Source organism: Desmodus rotundus, chromosome 4 (assembly GCF_022682495.2).
Source record: "Desmodus rotundus isolate HL8 chromosome 4, HLdesRot8A.1, whole genome shotgun sequence".
NCBI classification, from domain to species: Eukaryota; Metazoa; Chordata; class Mammalia; order Chiroptera; family Phyllostomidae; genus Desmodus; species Desmodus rotundus.
This window is the reverse complement of record NC_071390.1, coordinates 78,339,017-78,352,956: the sequence shown is the minus strand read 5'-3', so window position 1 is coordinate 78,352,956 and position 13,940 is coordinate 78,339,017. Positions and strand designations below refer to the sequence as shown.

At 40.9% G+C, this 13,940-nt stretch overlaps 1 protein-coding gene across 6 annotated transcripts in view; it reads left to right on the top strand.

Moving 5' to 3' along the window:
* Positions 1-10,512, top strand: part of LOC112317829 (cAMP-responsive element modulator) — a 56,968-nt gene extending 46,456 nt beyond the window's left edge. For 3 of the 6 annotated variants that reach the window (XM_024574923.3, XM_024574922.3, XM_024574921.3), the window contains one exon: positions 5,368-10,512. In XM_024574923.3, the coding sequence (XP_024430691.2) occupies positions 5,368-5,512 (145 nt within the window). In that variant the 3' untranslated portion in view covers positions 5,513-10,512. Of the gene's footprint in view, positions 1-4,957 lie in introns of all 6 variants that reach the window. The other 3 variants (XM_053922950.1, XM_053922949.1, XM_071221254.1) reach the window with 2 other exon arrangements.
* Positions 10,513-13,940: the final 3,428 nt, after the last annotated feature.

Sequence of the window (13,940 nt, the reverse complement as noted above, 5' to 3'; positions counted from 1 at the left end):
ACACCAGGAAGACAAACAATCCAATTGAAAAAAGGGGAAAGGACTTGAACAGACACTTCTCCAAGGAAGACATACCAAGCACCCAGAGACATATGAAAGTATGCTCAGCATCAGTAGCTATCAGAGAGGTGCAAATTAAAACCACCATGAGATATCACCTCACACCGGTCAGAATGACCATCATAAACAAATCAACAAACAAATGTTGGAGAGGATGTGGAAAAAAGGGAAGCCTCGTACACTGTTGGTGGGAATGAAGACTGGTACAGCCACTGTGGATGGAAAACAATATGAAATTTCCTCAAAAACAAAAATTAAAAATAGAACTGCCTTTTGACCCAGCAATTCCACTGTGGGGAATATACCCTAAGAATCCTGAAACACCAATTGAAAAGAACTTACGCACCCCAATGTTCAGAGCAGTGTTATTTCTAATAACCTAGTGCTGGAAACAGCCTAAGTGCCCATCTGTAAATTAGTGGATCAAAAATCTGTGGTATATTTTTACACAATGGAATACTATGCAGCAGAAAGAGGGAACTCCTACCCTTTGTGGCAGCATGGATCGAATTGGAGAGCATTATGCCAAGTGAAATAAGCCAGGTGGTAAAAGACAAATATCATATGATCTCCTGTCATTGGAACCTAAACAGCAAAATAAACAAGCAAGCAAAATATAACCAGAGATGTTGTAATGAAGAACAAACTAACATTCATCAGAGGGGAGGAGGGAGGGCAATAACAGGGAAAAGGGGAAGGATCATCAAGGAACAGGTATAAAAGACCATGGACAAAGACAACGGGGGTTGGGGGAGGACTGAATGGGGGAGGTGGGTGTGGGTAGGATGTGAGAGAGTAATGAGAGGAAAATGGGGAGAACTGTAATTGAACAACAATTAAAAAAAGACTCTCAAATCCAAAAATAACTGCTAAGTTCATCACTGTCCTTTGTAACTGAGATGAAGCAGTAGCAGCTATATTCAGTTTACTAATAGCCTTTTAAATGTCACAATTTGATGTATTATAGTACTTCATATGTCTGCTACAGTTCCCAGGCTTATTAGTTATCACAAATCACTAGATGGGGTTTTGTACCCTGTGGAACTCGACAGATTACCGGAACAGGACCATTAGATACACACATCTTTATCAGTGGTTGTTCCTGGTTGTAAGTCCCGCTGGATTCACCTTTTGCATCATCAGCATTTTGCTCAGAAAGTCTGAAGGGGCTGAATGGGCAGGGCTCACATAGTATCACAGTTGGTGTGTGGAGATCTCATCATCGAAGATCCCTAACCTTGATCAGATGGAGGACTGTGGATACTTTAAAACTGCACTTTCAGAGATCCCAGGTGCTACAAATACAATTGCCTCTCTGGTCACAGAATGTACGTTGTGAAGTTCAGTTTATAATGTAAAGTGTGATGATAATGCAGAATTGTTCATCGATGTCTTATTTTCCCAAAGAAAATAAAAAAGGAAGAACTAGGAGTTTAGCCTTGTTTTCTCCCTGGTGCCATTTTATGCCTTTATTTTTAGATTAAAAAATGTTGTCAGAACTACCAAAATGAAATAGATAAAACATTAGGCAGTGGCTTCCTATAAAAGGTGTCCCACAGCTACCTACATATACATATGAGCTCTCTCAGTGGGAAAATATTATAAAATATTGGGATTTAAAAAAATAATTTGTTAGTAACTATTGGATAGCATTTGGACTCTAAATAACCAAAGGGAATGGAGGCTTAACCTTGTAGGTGGTATTTTTTTTAAAATTTTCTTTGTTTGTTTGTTTATTTATTTATTTTTAGGGAGTGGGGGAAGTAGGGGAGAAAGACAGGGAGAGAAACATCGATGTGTGAGAGAAATGTCAATATGTTGCCTCTCACACACACCCAACTGGGACCTGGACTGCAACCCAGGCGTGTGCCCTGACCAGGAACCAAACCAGCCACCTTTTGCTTTACGGGGTGATGCTCAACCAACTGAGCCATGCTGGTCGTGGCTAGGTGGTATTTGATCTCACATTGTGGGTCCAGAGGAACATGCAGCCAGAACAAAGGTCCCACAGTGTCATCCAGGATCCAGGCTCCTCCTCCCTGCCCTGCCTGCTCTATGTTTGCTCCTGATCACAATGTGGCTGCCTCCCCTACAGCCATTATATCAGTCAGGAAGAGGAGAGAACTGAAGCTTAAAAGTGGGGCTGGTTGAGTCTGACCCTTCTAAAAACTTTGCTGGAAGGCTCTGCCAGCAACTTTTACCCATATTTTATTGACTAGAAATAGCTAAAAGTTTCCCTACTTTCAAGGGATTCTGAGAAAAGTTTGTTTTAGCTTTTCAAATCTCATTTTGAAAGCAAGACAAGAGAAAATGGCTATTATGTTGTTCAATATCTGTTGAGTGAGTACCATATGCACATTTTAAGTGCTTTATTTCTACTGTTTCCATAACTGTCACATAACTTTCACATGAGAACAGGTCTGGCTATTATCCTTACCTTACAGGTAGGAACTGAGGTTCAGAGACTTCACATAAGTTGGTTAATATCACACGGTGCAAACTAGACCGAACCTGGATATGCAACCAGACAGTCTATATTCCGGAGCCTGCCCACTACCCTAACACCAGAGTCACCCCCAAAAGACCTCAGCATGAGCTTCAGATTCAACTTTATGGGAAGAATGTCAGTTTCACTCAATAATGTGCAAGATCTTTTATACCTTTTTCCCTTTTTATTCTTTGTCTAGCACTTATAATGGATATTTAACTATATTTCTACCAATCCAGCCACAGTGTTTCTCTCTTTATGGCCTTGTCAGCTTTTCCCATTTGCCGTGTATTTTCTCTCCATGCTGAAGATATATCCAGACAAATGCAAGGCCTGAAAACTGAGCTCTAACTATTAATAGAAGAAACAGGCATTTTCTATTGCTGAGAAGTTAAGTTCTTAGGAGTGTGCCTTCTACTGGTGTGATCAGTTAAAGCTTTGTGCTTGGAACGTTTGACTCTTGTAGTGGCACATGCACATGTGTGAAACACCAAGTATGGATGTTTACAGTGAATAGCACACCTTGAAATGATTTTTAAAGTTAAATAACCCACAAAATTGCTATTAGATATTTAAAATTTCATTTAACGGTGACTTGTTTTGTAAAATAACTATCTTCCTTCCAGATCTAGAAGTTAATATAATGATTTAATCACGAAAACCTTGGTATTCATTAAATGGATATTTTAGTTCCTTTGTGGAATAGTTGAATTCTGTTCCCAAATTGGCATGTTTTATGTGTCCTTGGACTTATTCTTAGCTTTTTCCCATGCATCATTATAGTAAGTTAATCAGTACTTATCAGATTCAATTCACGTATACATTGTCACTTTTTTGTTAACCAGTTGAGAAGTCTGAGAACTTTGTGGGTTCACAGGGTGAGTGCATTGTTCTGGGCTAGGAAATAGGGGTTGATCTTTTCCTGCAGTTCATTGGCATTTCTGGATCTCTTTATTTCTGCTGACTCTTGCTTCCCACAGGGCAAATACATAATCAGTTGTTTGTGAGAGTCAACTATCCTAAAAATAAAACAGAATTGGGCAGATCTGTTGTACGCTCACTCCTAGTTCAGACTTGCAACAGTGGTAATTGGCATTACATTAAATTGGTGTTTAGACATCAACACAACTTTCATTAAATATATTTGAATTATTTTTTTTAATTTATTGATTTTAGAGTGACAGAGGAGATGAGAGAGAGAGAAACACTGATTTGTTGTTTCACTTATTTATGCATTTATAGGTTGATTCTTGTATATGCCCTGACCAGGGATTGAACCCACAACCTTGGAGTATCAGGACAATGCTCCAACCAACTGAACTACCCAGCCAGGGCCTGAATTATCTTTCAGTGTAGGATTTTTTGGTATGAAAGATACCCCCAAGGCAGTTATTCTGAATTGAAAACTCCAAAATAAAACTGTTAGCAGGATACAATCTATAGAGGAATTAAATGATGTAGTTGCCAACCCCTCCCACCCAGAAAGAAAGGAGAGAGAAAATGTTGGCTGTATTCATTGTGTTTCTTTTGGTGGGGTGATGCATGAAAATGACTGTGGCTCATCTTTTTATTTGTGTCTGTTGCTTTGGCTGCTGGTCTGTCCTTTCCTTTGGGTATGCCTACAGTGTGAAAATTCAGTAGATTGGATAGTAAATGCATGTGATGAGAGAACAGCCTTGAGTAATTAAGTAGCTTTCTTTTCATGATTTTCATGGTATTTTCACATTCCTGGATTTAAATTGTCTGAACTATTGAGTATTGTATTTTTTACCCTCCTTCTTTCCATCTTTAATTTTCAGAAGCAGAGTCCATTTCATTTTGGTTTATGAAAATGTGTGTGATTTATGATTCATTTATTGTTATTTTTATCCATGTTGTTTCCCAGCCAACAACCGTCTTGCAGTCCTGATTAATTTATTTGTTTCACTGTGATTTAGCCTTGAAGAATGAAAATCTCTACTGATATTTACTGGGGATTAATTTTTGTAATCATTCTTGATGAAATAAAGTTAACTCATTATGATGGAATGTAGGGCTTTTGGTGGACAAAAATAACTAAGAGATTCAAAATGATCTGTAATTGTTTTTGTAGAAATTTCACTTGGAAATATGGTTCTAATGTTTTAGGTTACTGAAAACCTTCTGGTCACTGTTATTGTGGAATGTGTGCCCTACAAAAACACCATTTACGATGAATGCTGGGCAAATGGACTGTGCTCCCAAATCATTCCTTTTGTCTTAGAGTCACTTTACAAAAAGGTGTGGGCTTGGGTACATTTGTTGTGTGGCTTTGTGCAGACCTTACCTAGGATTCATTGTCTGTTGAGTTTGGGGGGCCAAAGTTCATGGAGCCCCTCTGGACTGTGCTGGGAGGTCATTGCTGAGTCATTTGCCTTGCGTTGGTTCCAGGGAAGCTGCACGGGAGTGTCGCAGGAAGAAGAAAGAATATGTCACATGTCTTGAAAATCGTGTGGCTGTGCTTGAAAACCAAAACAAGACTCTCATTGAGGAACTCAAGGCCCTTAAAGATCTTTATTGCCATAAAGCAGAGTAACTGTCTTGGACTTGGACCTTGTTTACTGTGAACTCAAATCAAGGCAGGAGATGCAGCAATTCTACTAATTGCCACGTGGACATGGAAGGGACATTTGTGACCCTTAAGAATCCAGTTTGGATTAGTGTTTGAAATTCAGTTGGGAGTGTTGTTCCAAATTTGGAATGCAGCCATGATCACACACACCAAGCTCACTTCAGTCTGTTCAGTCAATAGCATGCAAAAATTGTTTTGTTTGCCCTTTTGCTTCTTTTTTTTTTTTCAGGGAAGCTGCTAAAGAATGTCGACGTCGAAAAAAAGAATATGTAAAATGTCTGGAGAGTCGAGTTGCAGTGCTGGAAGTTCAGAACAAGAAGCTTATAGAGGAACTTGAAACCTTGAAAGATATTTGCTCTCCTAAAACAGATTAGTAGTAGTACTTAACTATGAACTGATTACAATATGTACAGTTGCTTTCGAAAGCAATACAATATGTAGTCGGCAAGAATTATGGCTTTTTTCCTTTGTATCATTCATCATATTCTCTAATCTCTAATATTCCTAAAATGCTTCATTGTATGTAGTGAACTCTTAGCTGTAACTTCAATTTTTAAAAAGAGGCAAACTAAAAAAATGTATCTAGCAAGTTCACTTTTTAAGCATATTTTATTGATTAGGCTCCTATAGTTGTCCCATTTTTTCTCCCCTTTATCCCCCTCCGCACTGTATGCCCCCTCCTTCCATCATTTCCCCCCACCCAACTTAGTTCATGTCCATGTATTGTACCATATAAGTTCTTTGTCTTCTCCATTTACTATTCTTAACCACCCCCTATCTAATTTGTACCTACCAATTATGCTTCTTAGTCCCTGTAACTTTTCCCCATTCTCTCCTTCTACCTCCTCCTTGATAATTCTCCATGTGAGCTCCATTTCTGTGATTCTCTTCCTGTTCTAGTTATTTGCTTAGTTTATTTTTGTTTTTGTTATTTTAGGTTCAGTTGACAGTTGTGACTTTTTTGTCATTTTACTGTTCATAGTTTTGATGATCTTCTTTTTCTTAGATAAGTCCCTTTTACATTTCATATACTAAGGGCTTGGTGATGATGAACTCCTTATCTGGGAGTTCATCATCACCAACCTTAACTTGACCTTATCTGGCAAGCACTTTGTCTGTCCTTCCATTCTAAATGAAAGCTTTGCTGGATACAGTAATCTTGGATGTAGGTCCGTGCCTTTCATGACTTGGAATACTTCTTTCCAGCCCCTTCTTGCCTGTAAGGTTTCTTTTGAGAAATCAGCTGAGAGTCTTATGGGCACTCCTAGGTAACTGTCTCCTTTTGCTGCTTTTAAGATTCTCTCTTTACCTTTAATCTTGGGAAACTTAATGATGATGTGCCTTGGTGTGTTCCTCCTTGGGTCCAGCTTCTTTGGGACTCTCTGAGCTTCCTGGACTTCCTGGAAGTCTATTTCCTTTGCCAGATTAGGGAAGTTCTCCTTCATTATTTGTTCAAATAAGTTTCCAATTTTTTGTTCTTCTTCTTCTCCTTCTGGCACCCCTATAATTCGGATGTTGGAATGTTTCAAGATGTCCTGGAGGTTCCTAAGCCTCTCCTCATTTTTCCAGATTCTTGTTTCTTCATTCTTTTCTGGTTGGATGTTTCTTTCTTCCTTCTGGTCCACACCATTGATTTGAGTCCCAGTTTCCTTCCCATCACTATTGGTTCCCTGTTCATCTTCCTTTGTTCCTCTTAGCATAGCCTTCATTTTTTCATCTAGTTTGTGACCAAATTCAACCAATTCTGTGAGCATCCTAATTACCAGTGTTTTGAACTGTGCATCTGATAGGTTGGCTATCTGCTCACTGCTTAGTTGAATTATTTCTGGGGCTTTGATCTGTTCTTTCATTTGGACCATTTGTTTTGTCTTGGCGTGCCTGTTTTGTAAAGGGGCGGAGCCTCAGGTGTTCACCTGGGTGGGGTAACACTGGTCGCTAGGCTGTGGTGCTGTATGTGGGGGAGGGGCCCAGAGGGAGCAATGGCACCTGCTCCACTCTCTGCTGGATTTTAGTAACTCCATCAGCTACCCACAATCAAATGGGCCCCTCTGGTTCTGATTCCCGAGTGGGTGGGCTTGTGCACGCTCTAGGCCCCTGTGGGTCTCTCCAACAAACTCTCCTGTGAGTCCGGGAGTTTCTCCCACTTCCGCCTCAACTCCCACGGGTGTTTTCAATCAGAGGTTTGAGGCTTTATTTCCTGGCGCAGGAGCCCTGGGTTGTGCGGTCTGCTTTGCTCCCCCGCCATTCCTCCCAGTTTATCTGTGCACGAATGTGGGGCCGCAGGGTCTGCTAGCTGCAGCCCGGCCTGCCCAGTTGGTTGCACAATCCGCCAGTCCGCCCCAGCTGCCCATCTCTGCCCCTCCTACTCATCTAGATGAATGTTTCTTCTTTATCTCCTTGGTTGTTGGATTTCCGTGCGGTTCGATTTTCTGTCAGTTCTGGTTGTTTAATTTTTAATTGTTGTTGTCCTTCTTTTTGTTGTGCAAGGAGGTGCAGTGTGTCTACCTACACCTCCATCTTGGTTTTTCTTATATCAGATATTTTTTATGTCACATTTAGATGGAGTTCATTACACTGAGACAGAGTATTGTTACAGGTATCCACATTTCATTCTATGTTTACAATAAAAAGCTCCAAGGTATGAGCCCAAAGCCCTAACCATATGATGCTGTGTCTTCTCTCATTCACTCATGAGACCTTTATTGAAGGCCTACTCTGTGCTAGACTCTGCTGTGTTTTCTGCTCTAACTCGTGATTTGTTGAGGATGCCTCCACCCCACCCCTAGCTTCAGTAGTGGAAATGGTCAGTGTGTATGGGAAGTACAGCAACAGGAGGTCACTTATATAGCATCTAACTGCTATTCCCCTATTTCGTAATTCTGTCACTTACTTGTAACTCCCAGAGCCAGGGCATACCACTTGGGGCTTTGTTTAGAAATACTTATTCCTCATTCAGAATCTGAGCTCTGAATTTCCTTTATCTCAATTTTTGTCTTTACAGAGAAGTAAGATGAGGAAAGAAGACAAGAACGAAAACAGGAAAGGGAAACCCCAAGTTGCAGGTGAAGGGATATGGTGCTTTGCACTCAGTCTTCCATTCAGTCAGTCACTAAACCAAATGCGTGCCCAGTGGTGGACACCGAGCAGACTCAGGAATCAGCAGACAGCATGGAGGCAGATTAGAGGCAGTAGATGCTATGTGTTAGAATCGGAGAAAGCTGCAGGCAGGGACTTCATGAGAAACCGATCCTGTAGGAGGCACATTCTGAACTGGACCTTGATGTGATCGTGCTGGGGAGGAGGGCAACCAGACAGGGAATCCAGACACACACCCTACTCCCAGGGGCATGAATTTGGGAGATGGGGGTAAAGTTTGTGCTCACACAACAGTTTAGTGTAAAAGAGGGTGTGTGTATGCGTGTGTGTACTCCACTCTGTAGAATGCGTGGTCATCTCAGGCAAGAGGATTGTGTCTGATTACTTGGGGCCAGAAATAGTAGATGTTCCCCTCCACTCCCCAGTGCTTTAGAAATAAGAACATTTTATTACCTCACCACATAAGTCCAGAGTAGGAAATTCTAGGGTCGCTTAATGTAATGACTTAATGGCATTATGAACAGGTCCTTCCCATCCCACTCTCTGTTTACGCTGGGTCCCCTGTTGCTAATATTGTCACCATAGCTGCAGGCACCAGAGAGGACACAGGCAGCATCTCATCCTTTTGTCCTGTTTTAAGAGGAGGGACAACTTGCTCAGGGGACCTTCACCAGCACATACCCTCTGGGTCTCACTAGCTAGCTTTTCATCATAGCCAGTCACTCTGGCAAGGAGAATGGAGCTGGATAACTAGTGCACATTTAACACCTGGGGCTGGGATGGTTCAGGCTTCTATGAAGCATGGCCATCAATATTGAACAAAGCAGGTTCTCGTATAACATAGAATCCAGAGCGGCCTTTGTGGGTTTTTTAATCCTAAAATTTTCAGAATTAGGACTTTCAGATATAGAAATCACTGATCCTGGATCATAGGATTATGCCACCTTGTCATATTTAACTAGGTAGTTCGTGATTCCAAATCATCTGAAATGGGAAAATAAAGGAAATGAACTTCTTTGTATTTGAACGTGTTTGAGCACCGTGCTTGCCTGAAACTGAGGCCATGTCCCCTCAGTAACCACACTTCTCAGTTTTCTTCATATGTCTTCTGTTCCGTACTTGATGTTTCCTGTGCACCTAAAGCACACCTTCAAATATACAGTGAGGACTTGGGACAGCAACACAGTGTTTATCCAGAGTGCATCAAAATCAGGGAAGCAGCTGGAACATACCTGAGACAAGCAGAGCTGTTGCCAGTCGGCATCATTTCATGGCAGTAGGTCAAGACTCTCAGAAACTTACATGTGCCTCTTCTTTTCTAAGGCCACGCTAGACACACAGGCCTGATTCAGAACTGTGTAAGCTTGGCGTATCTCTGTCTTTATGCTTTATGTAGCTTTTTTCTATATAAATTCATTTTCTCATAAGTGCATTTCATATTAGTACATTTCACATTTCCAGATGTATTTTTAACACTATTTGTTCTTCAAAACCCCATTTTGCCATGGCTACTGTATGATAACTAACTTATAATGAGATTTAAGATTTTTTTCCAGGGCTGTTCTCTTTATGCACACACAGTTCTATCAGGGATGGGAAATGATGACTAAACAGAGAAAACTAACTGCTTTGTAATACTAGACTGTACTTGATCAAATAAAATGCAACTTTTGTTATTTCTAAGCCAGTCAATTTTAAGAGGGTACAGAGTATTTTCCAGATCTTTCTTTATTATGATAATATTTTGAAAAACAGCATTGAAGGGTGAGCCAGAGTAGGTTATTTTAACGACACACCCCCACACACTGCATTTGCCCTGTTCTTTTACTTCGGGCCTTTACCTTCCCTGGGCAATAGATGAGAGTTAGAGAGAAAGCCCTGTGCCAAATCTACAATAGGAATTCCTTCGGTTACCTTGTGCAGAACAGTCAAAATCTGAGTAATCCAGAACCCAGAAGATTTCCCTCCTTTTCTGTCCTCCCATCCTTCCATACCCTTCCAGCTGGGGGCGCATGAAGGAGACTGCACAAGCTCCCCAGCCCTCACAGGTAAGACAAAACTTGTTTGTTGATTTAAAAAACTTTATTGAGCTAGAGATTACATATGATACAATTTACCCATTTAAAGTCTATAATTCAATTATTTTAGTAGCACATTCAGAGTTGCTCAGCCATCATCACAGTCCAGTTTTAGAAATTTTCATCACCCACAAAGAAGCCTGATGCTCACCAGCAGTCACTGCCCCTCACTCCCTCTGTCCCAGGGCCAGACAACCAACCACTCATCGTATTTCAGTCTCCACAGATCACAGAGAACTTATTACAAATGGTGGTAAAATGTCCATAGCATAAAATTTACCATTTTAACCGTTTTCAAAAGGTTCATTAAAAAATTGTGGTAAAAAAATACATGAAATTCACCATCTTTACCAGCGTTTAAAGTGTAGTTTAGTAGTATGAAGTACACTCGCATTGTGAAGCAAAACTCCAAAACTTTCTCACCTTGCAAAACTGAAATATACCATAAAAAAGGAGTTGCTTAATGGCTATAGAGTTTCATTTTAACCATGTACAAGTAGAGGTTAGTGGCATTAAGGTTCATTCACATTATTGTGTGACCATCACCACCCTTCACGTCTAAAATTACTTCGTCATTCCCAACTGAAACTCTGTGTTCATATATTAGTATCATTATCCGAGTTATATCATTTATGTGTCTCTCTTTGTTCATGTGACAATTCGGTTGATTAAACAAAACTCACTGGGTTATAATATGCTCATGTAAATGAAGTGACTGGCATAAAGTCTTAATATAAAACTGAAGGTCATGAATTATAAGCCCCCATATCCTTGCCTATAAGTCAAAGTTTTTTGACAATATACTAGCTTCAGGTGTACAACATAGTGATTAGACATTTATATACCTTACAGGGCGATCACCCTGATAAGTCTTACTACAATATTCTCTACGCTGATGCATAAGTTTTAAAAATAAAAACTATGTCTTATGACTTTTCAAAAATTAATATGCTAAAAATACTTTTGATGTTCAAAATTCAAAAAATAAGGTGGTATATAGTGAAAAGTCAATCTCCCACCTCTGGCTCCAGTTCCCCAGTTGCCCTCAGGGCAACTTCTGTTACCATTTTCTTTTTTGAGAGAGAGATACCTTTAGTTAGTAATTAATATGCCACCTGTTTCCTTAAATTACTGTGCCAAATTCCGAGCTGTGTGATGTAAAGTTTCTGGAGAGAGACACGGGTAAGCATATGCATTCATTCCCTCAAAGTCAACAAGTGCGGCTACTTCAGTAAGAGCAGTCCAGGTGGCACTGCTTGCCCAGAGCAGCATAGGGATGGAAGAGTCAAAGAACACTGGGGGCTGGGCTGTCCCTGTGGCAGGAAGGTGTGCGCAGCTTCCCAGGTGATGTGCGGGTGTTAAGATTAGCCTCCCTTTGGGTTCCCTATTTGCCAGATAACTGATGATTCCCTGTTTTTCTGTGTAACTGCCTCTAGAAAGAAAATAAGCTGCTCATGCTGACATAGGTATTTCAGTGTCCATGGTAAAAGTTACACAGATTAGTATAAAATAATAAACTGGCTGATTTATGTAATGTGGGGGGAAAATAAGTCCAGAAGAGAGGACCATGGGCTGTGGCAACACTGTGACTACCAGTACCTTCGCGGACTTTGAGTAGTTAGATACTGACTCACATGGATGCAGGATGGTCATCAAAAACATCCCTGCCTGCCCCTTTCGTCCCACACTCTGCCAGTCTCGGTCCCGAAGGCTACACCAAGAGAAACAAAGGAAAATATACAGGGAACCAATAGTGAGGCGAAGGAAATTGGGACTCAAATCAATGGTGTAGACCAGAAGGAAGAAAGAAACATCCAACCAGAAAAGAATGAAGAAACAAGAATTCAAAAAAATGAGGAGAGGCTTAGGAACCTCCAGGACATCTTGAAACGTTCCAACATCCGAATTATAGGGGTGCCAGAAGGAGAAGAAGAAGAACAAAAAATTGGAAACTTATTTGAACAAATAATGAAGGAGAACTTCCCTAATCTGGCAAAGGAAATAGACTTCCAGGAAGTCCAGGAAGCTCAGAGAGTCCCAAAGAAGCTGGACCCAAGGAGGAACACATCAAGGCACATCATAATTACATTACCCAAGATGAAACAGAAGGAGAGAATCTTAGAAGCAGCAAGAGAAAAGGAGACAGTTACCTACAAAGGACTTCCCATAAGACTGTCAGCTGATTTCTCAAAAGAGACCTTATAGGCAAGAAGGGGCTGGAAAGAAGTATTCCAAGTCATGAAAGGCAAGGGCCTACATCCAAGATTACTGTATCCAGCAAAGCTATCATTTAGAATGGAAGGGCAGAGAAAGTGCTTCTCAGATAAGGTCAAGTTCAAGGAGTTCATCATCACCAAGCCCTTATTATATGAAATGTTAAAGGGATTTATCTAAGAAAAAGAAGATAAAAAATATGAACAGTAAAAATGACAGCAAACTCACAGTTATAAACAACCACACCTAAAACCAAAAAAAGCAAACTAAGCCAACAACTAGAACAGGAACAGAACCACAGAAATGGAGATCACATGTAGGGTTATCAACAGGGGAGTGGGAGGGGGAGAGAGGGGGGAAAGGTACAGAGAATAAATAGCATAAATGATAGGTGGAAAATAGACAGGGGGAGGGTAAGAATAGTGTAGGAAATGTAGAAGCCAAAGAACTTATAAGTGTGACCCATGGACATGAACTATAGGGGGGGATCGTGGGAGGGAGGGGGTGGGCAGGATGGAGTTAAGTGAAGGGGTGGAAATGGGACAACTGTAATAGCATAATCAATAAATATATCAAAAAAAACATCCCTGCCACTTATTGAGTGCTCACCACACTATGCACCATATGGGACTTATCTAATTTGTTTAACAACCCACTTAGTGTCATGAACCTCATTTTACAGGTGAGGAAACAGGCTTGCAGAGGGTAAGTAACATGCCCCATGTCATAGAGCTATTAGAGCTCAGGGCCGAGAGTACAACTGCAGGATGCTCTATTCTCGCCCAGGTGGGCCCCACAGGCAGAGCTGACCAGCAAAGTGCAGACTGGCAAGGGCCCAAGTAGGTGTGGCTGCTGAGGTTCCAAGTGGTCAGATGTAGGACTACCCCAGTCTTTCCTGTCCTAATGAACGAAAGCGTTTGCTAGTTTCTCTCTGGTTTTTAATATCTCTGATACTGACCAGGAGAAAATGATTCTACAGTTGAAGGACTGGCTATTGGAATATCAAAGCTACAGTTGTAGACACTTGAAACTGAATCTTCAAGCTCTCTTTCCATAAACGACAATAAACCAGCTTTTGGTGAAAGCATACCTCTCTGAGAAAGCATTTATTTGCCTTGTGGTCTGAATAGATGGACACCCTGGGAGGAAAACCCTGTTACTCACTGTACAAAACTCGCGTCTGGTCTCTCTAAAGCATTGTGGCCAACTCCTTTACAAAAGGTGTTTGACACAGGACAGTATTTTCCAGAACAAATGGCTCTAACAGGGCTTATGCTTGGTCTTGCTTTTAGTGTTTGGGAACTCTGCGAAGCACTGGTTTGTGGCAGAACAGCGTCAGGCTTAACCTAGGAATGGATTTTTTAATTCTTCTACAACAGTAAATCTTGGTACACTTTTGAGGAAGTAAGTAACC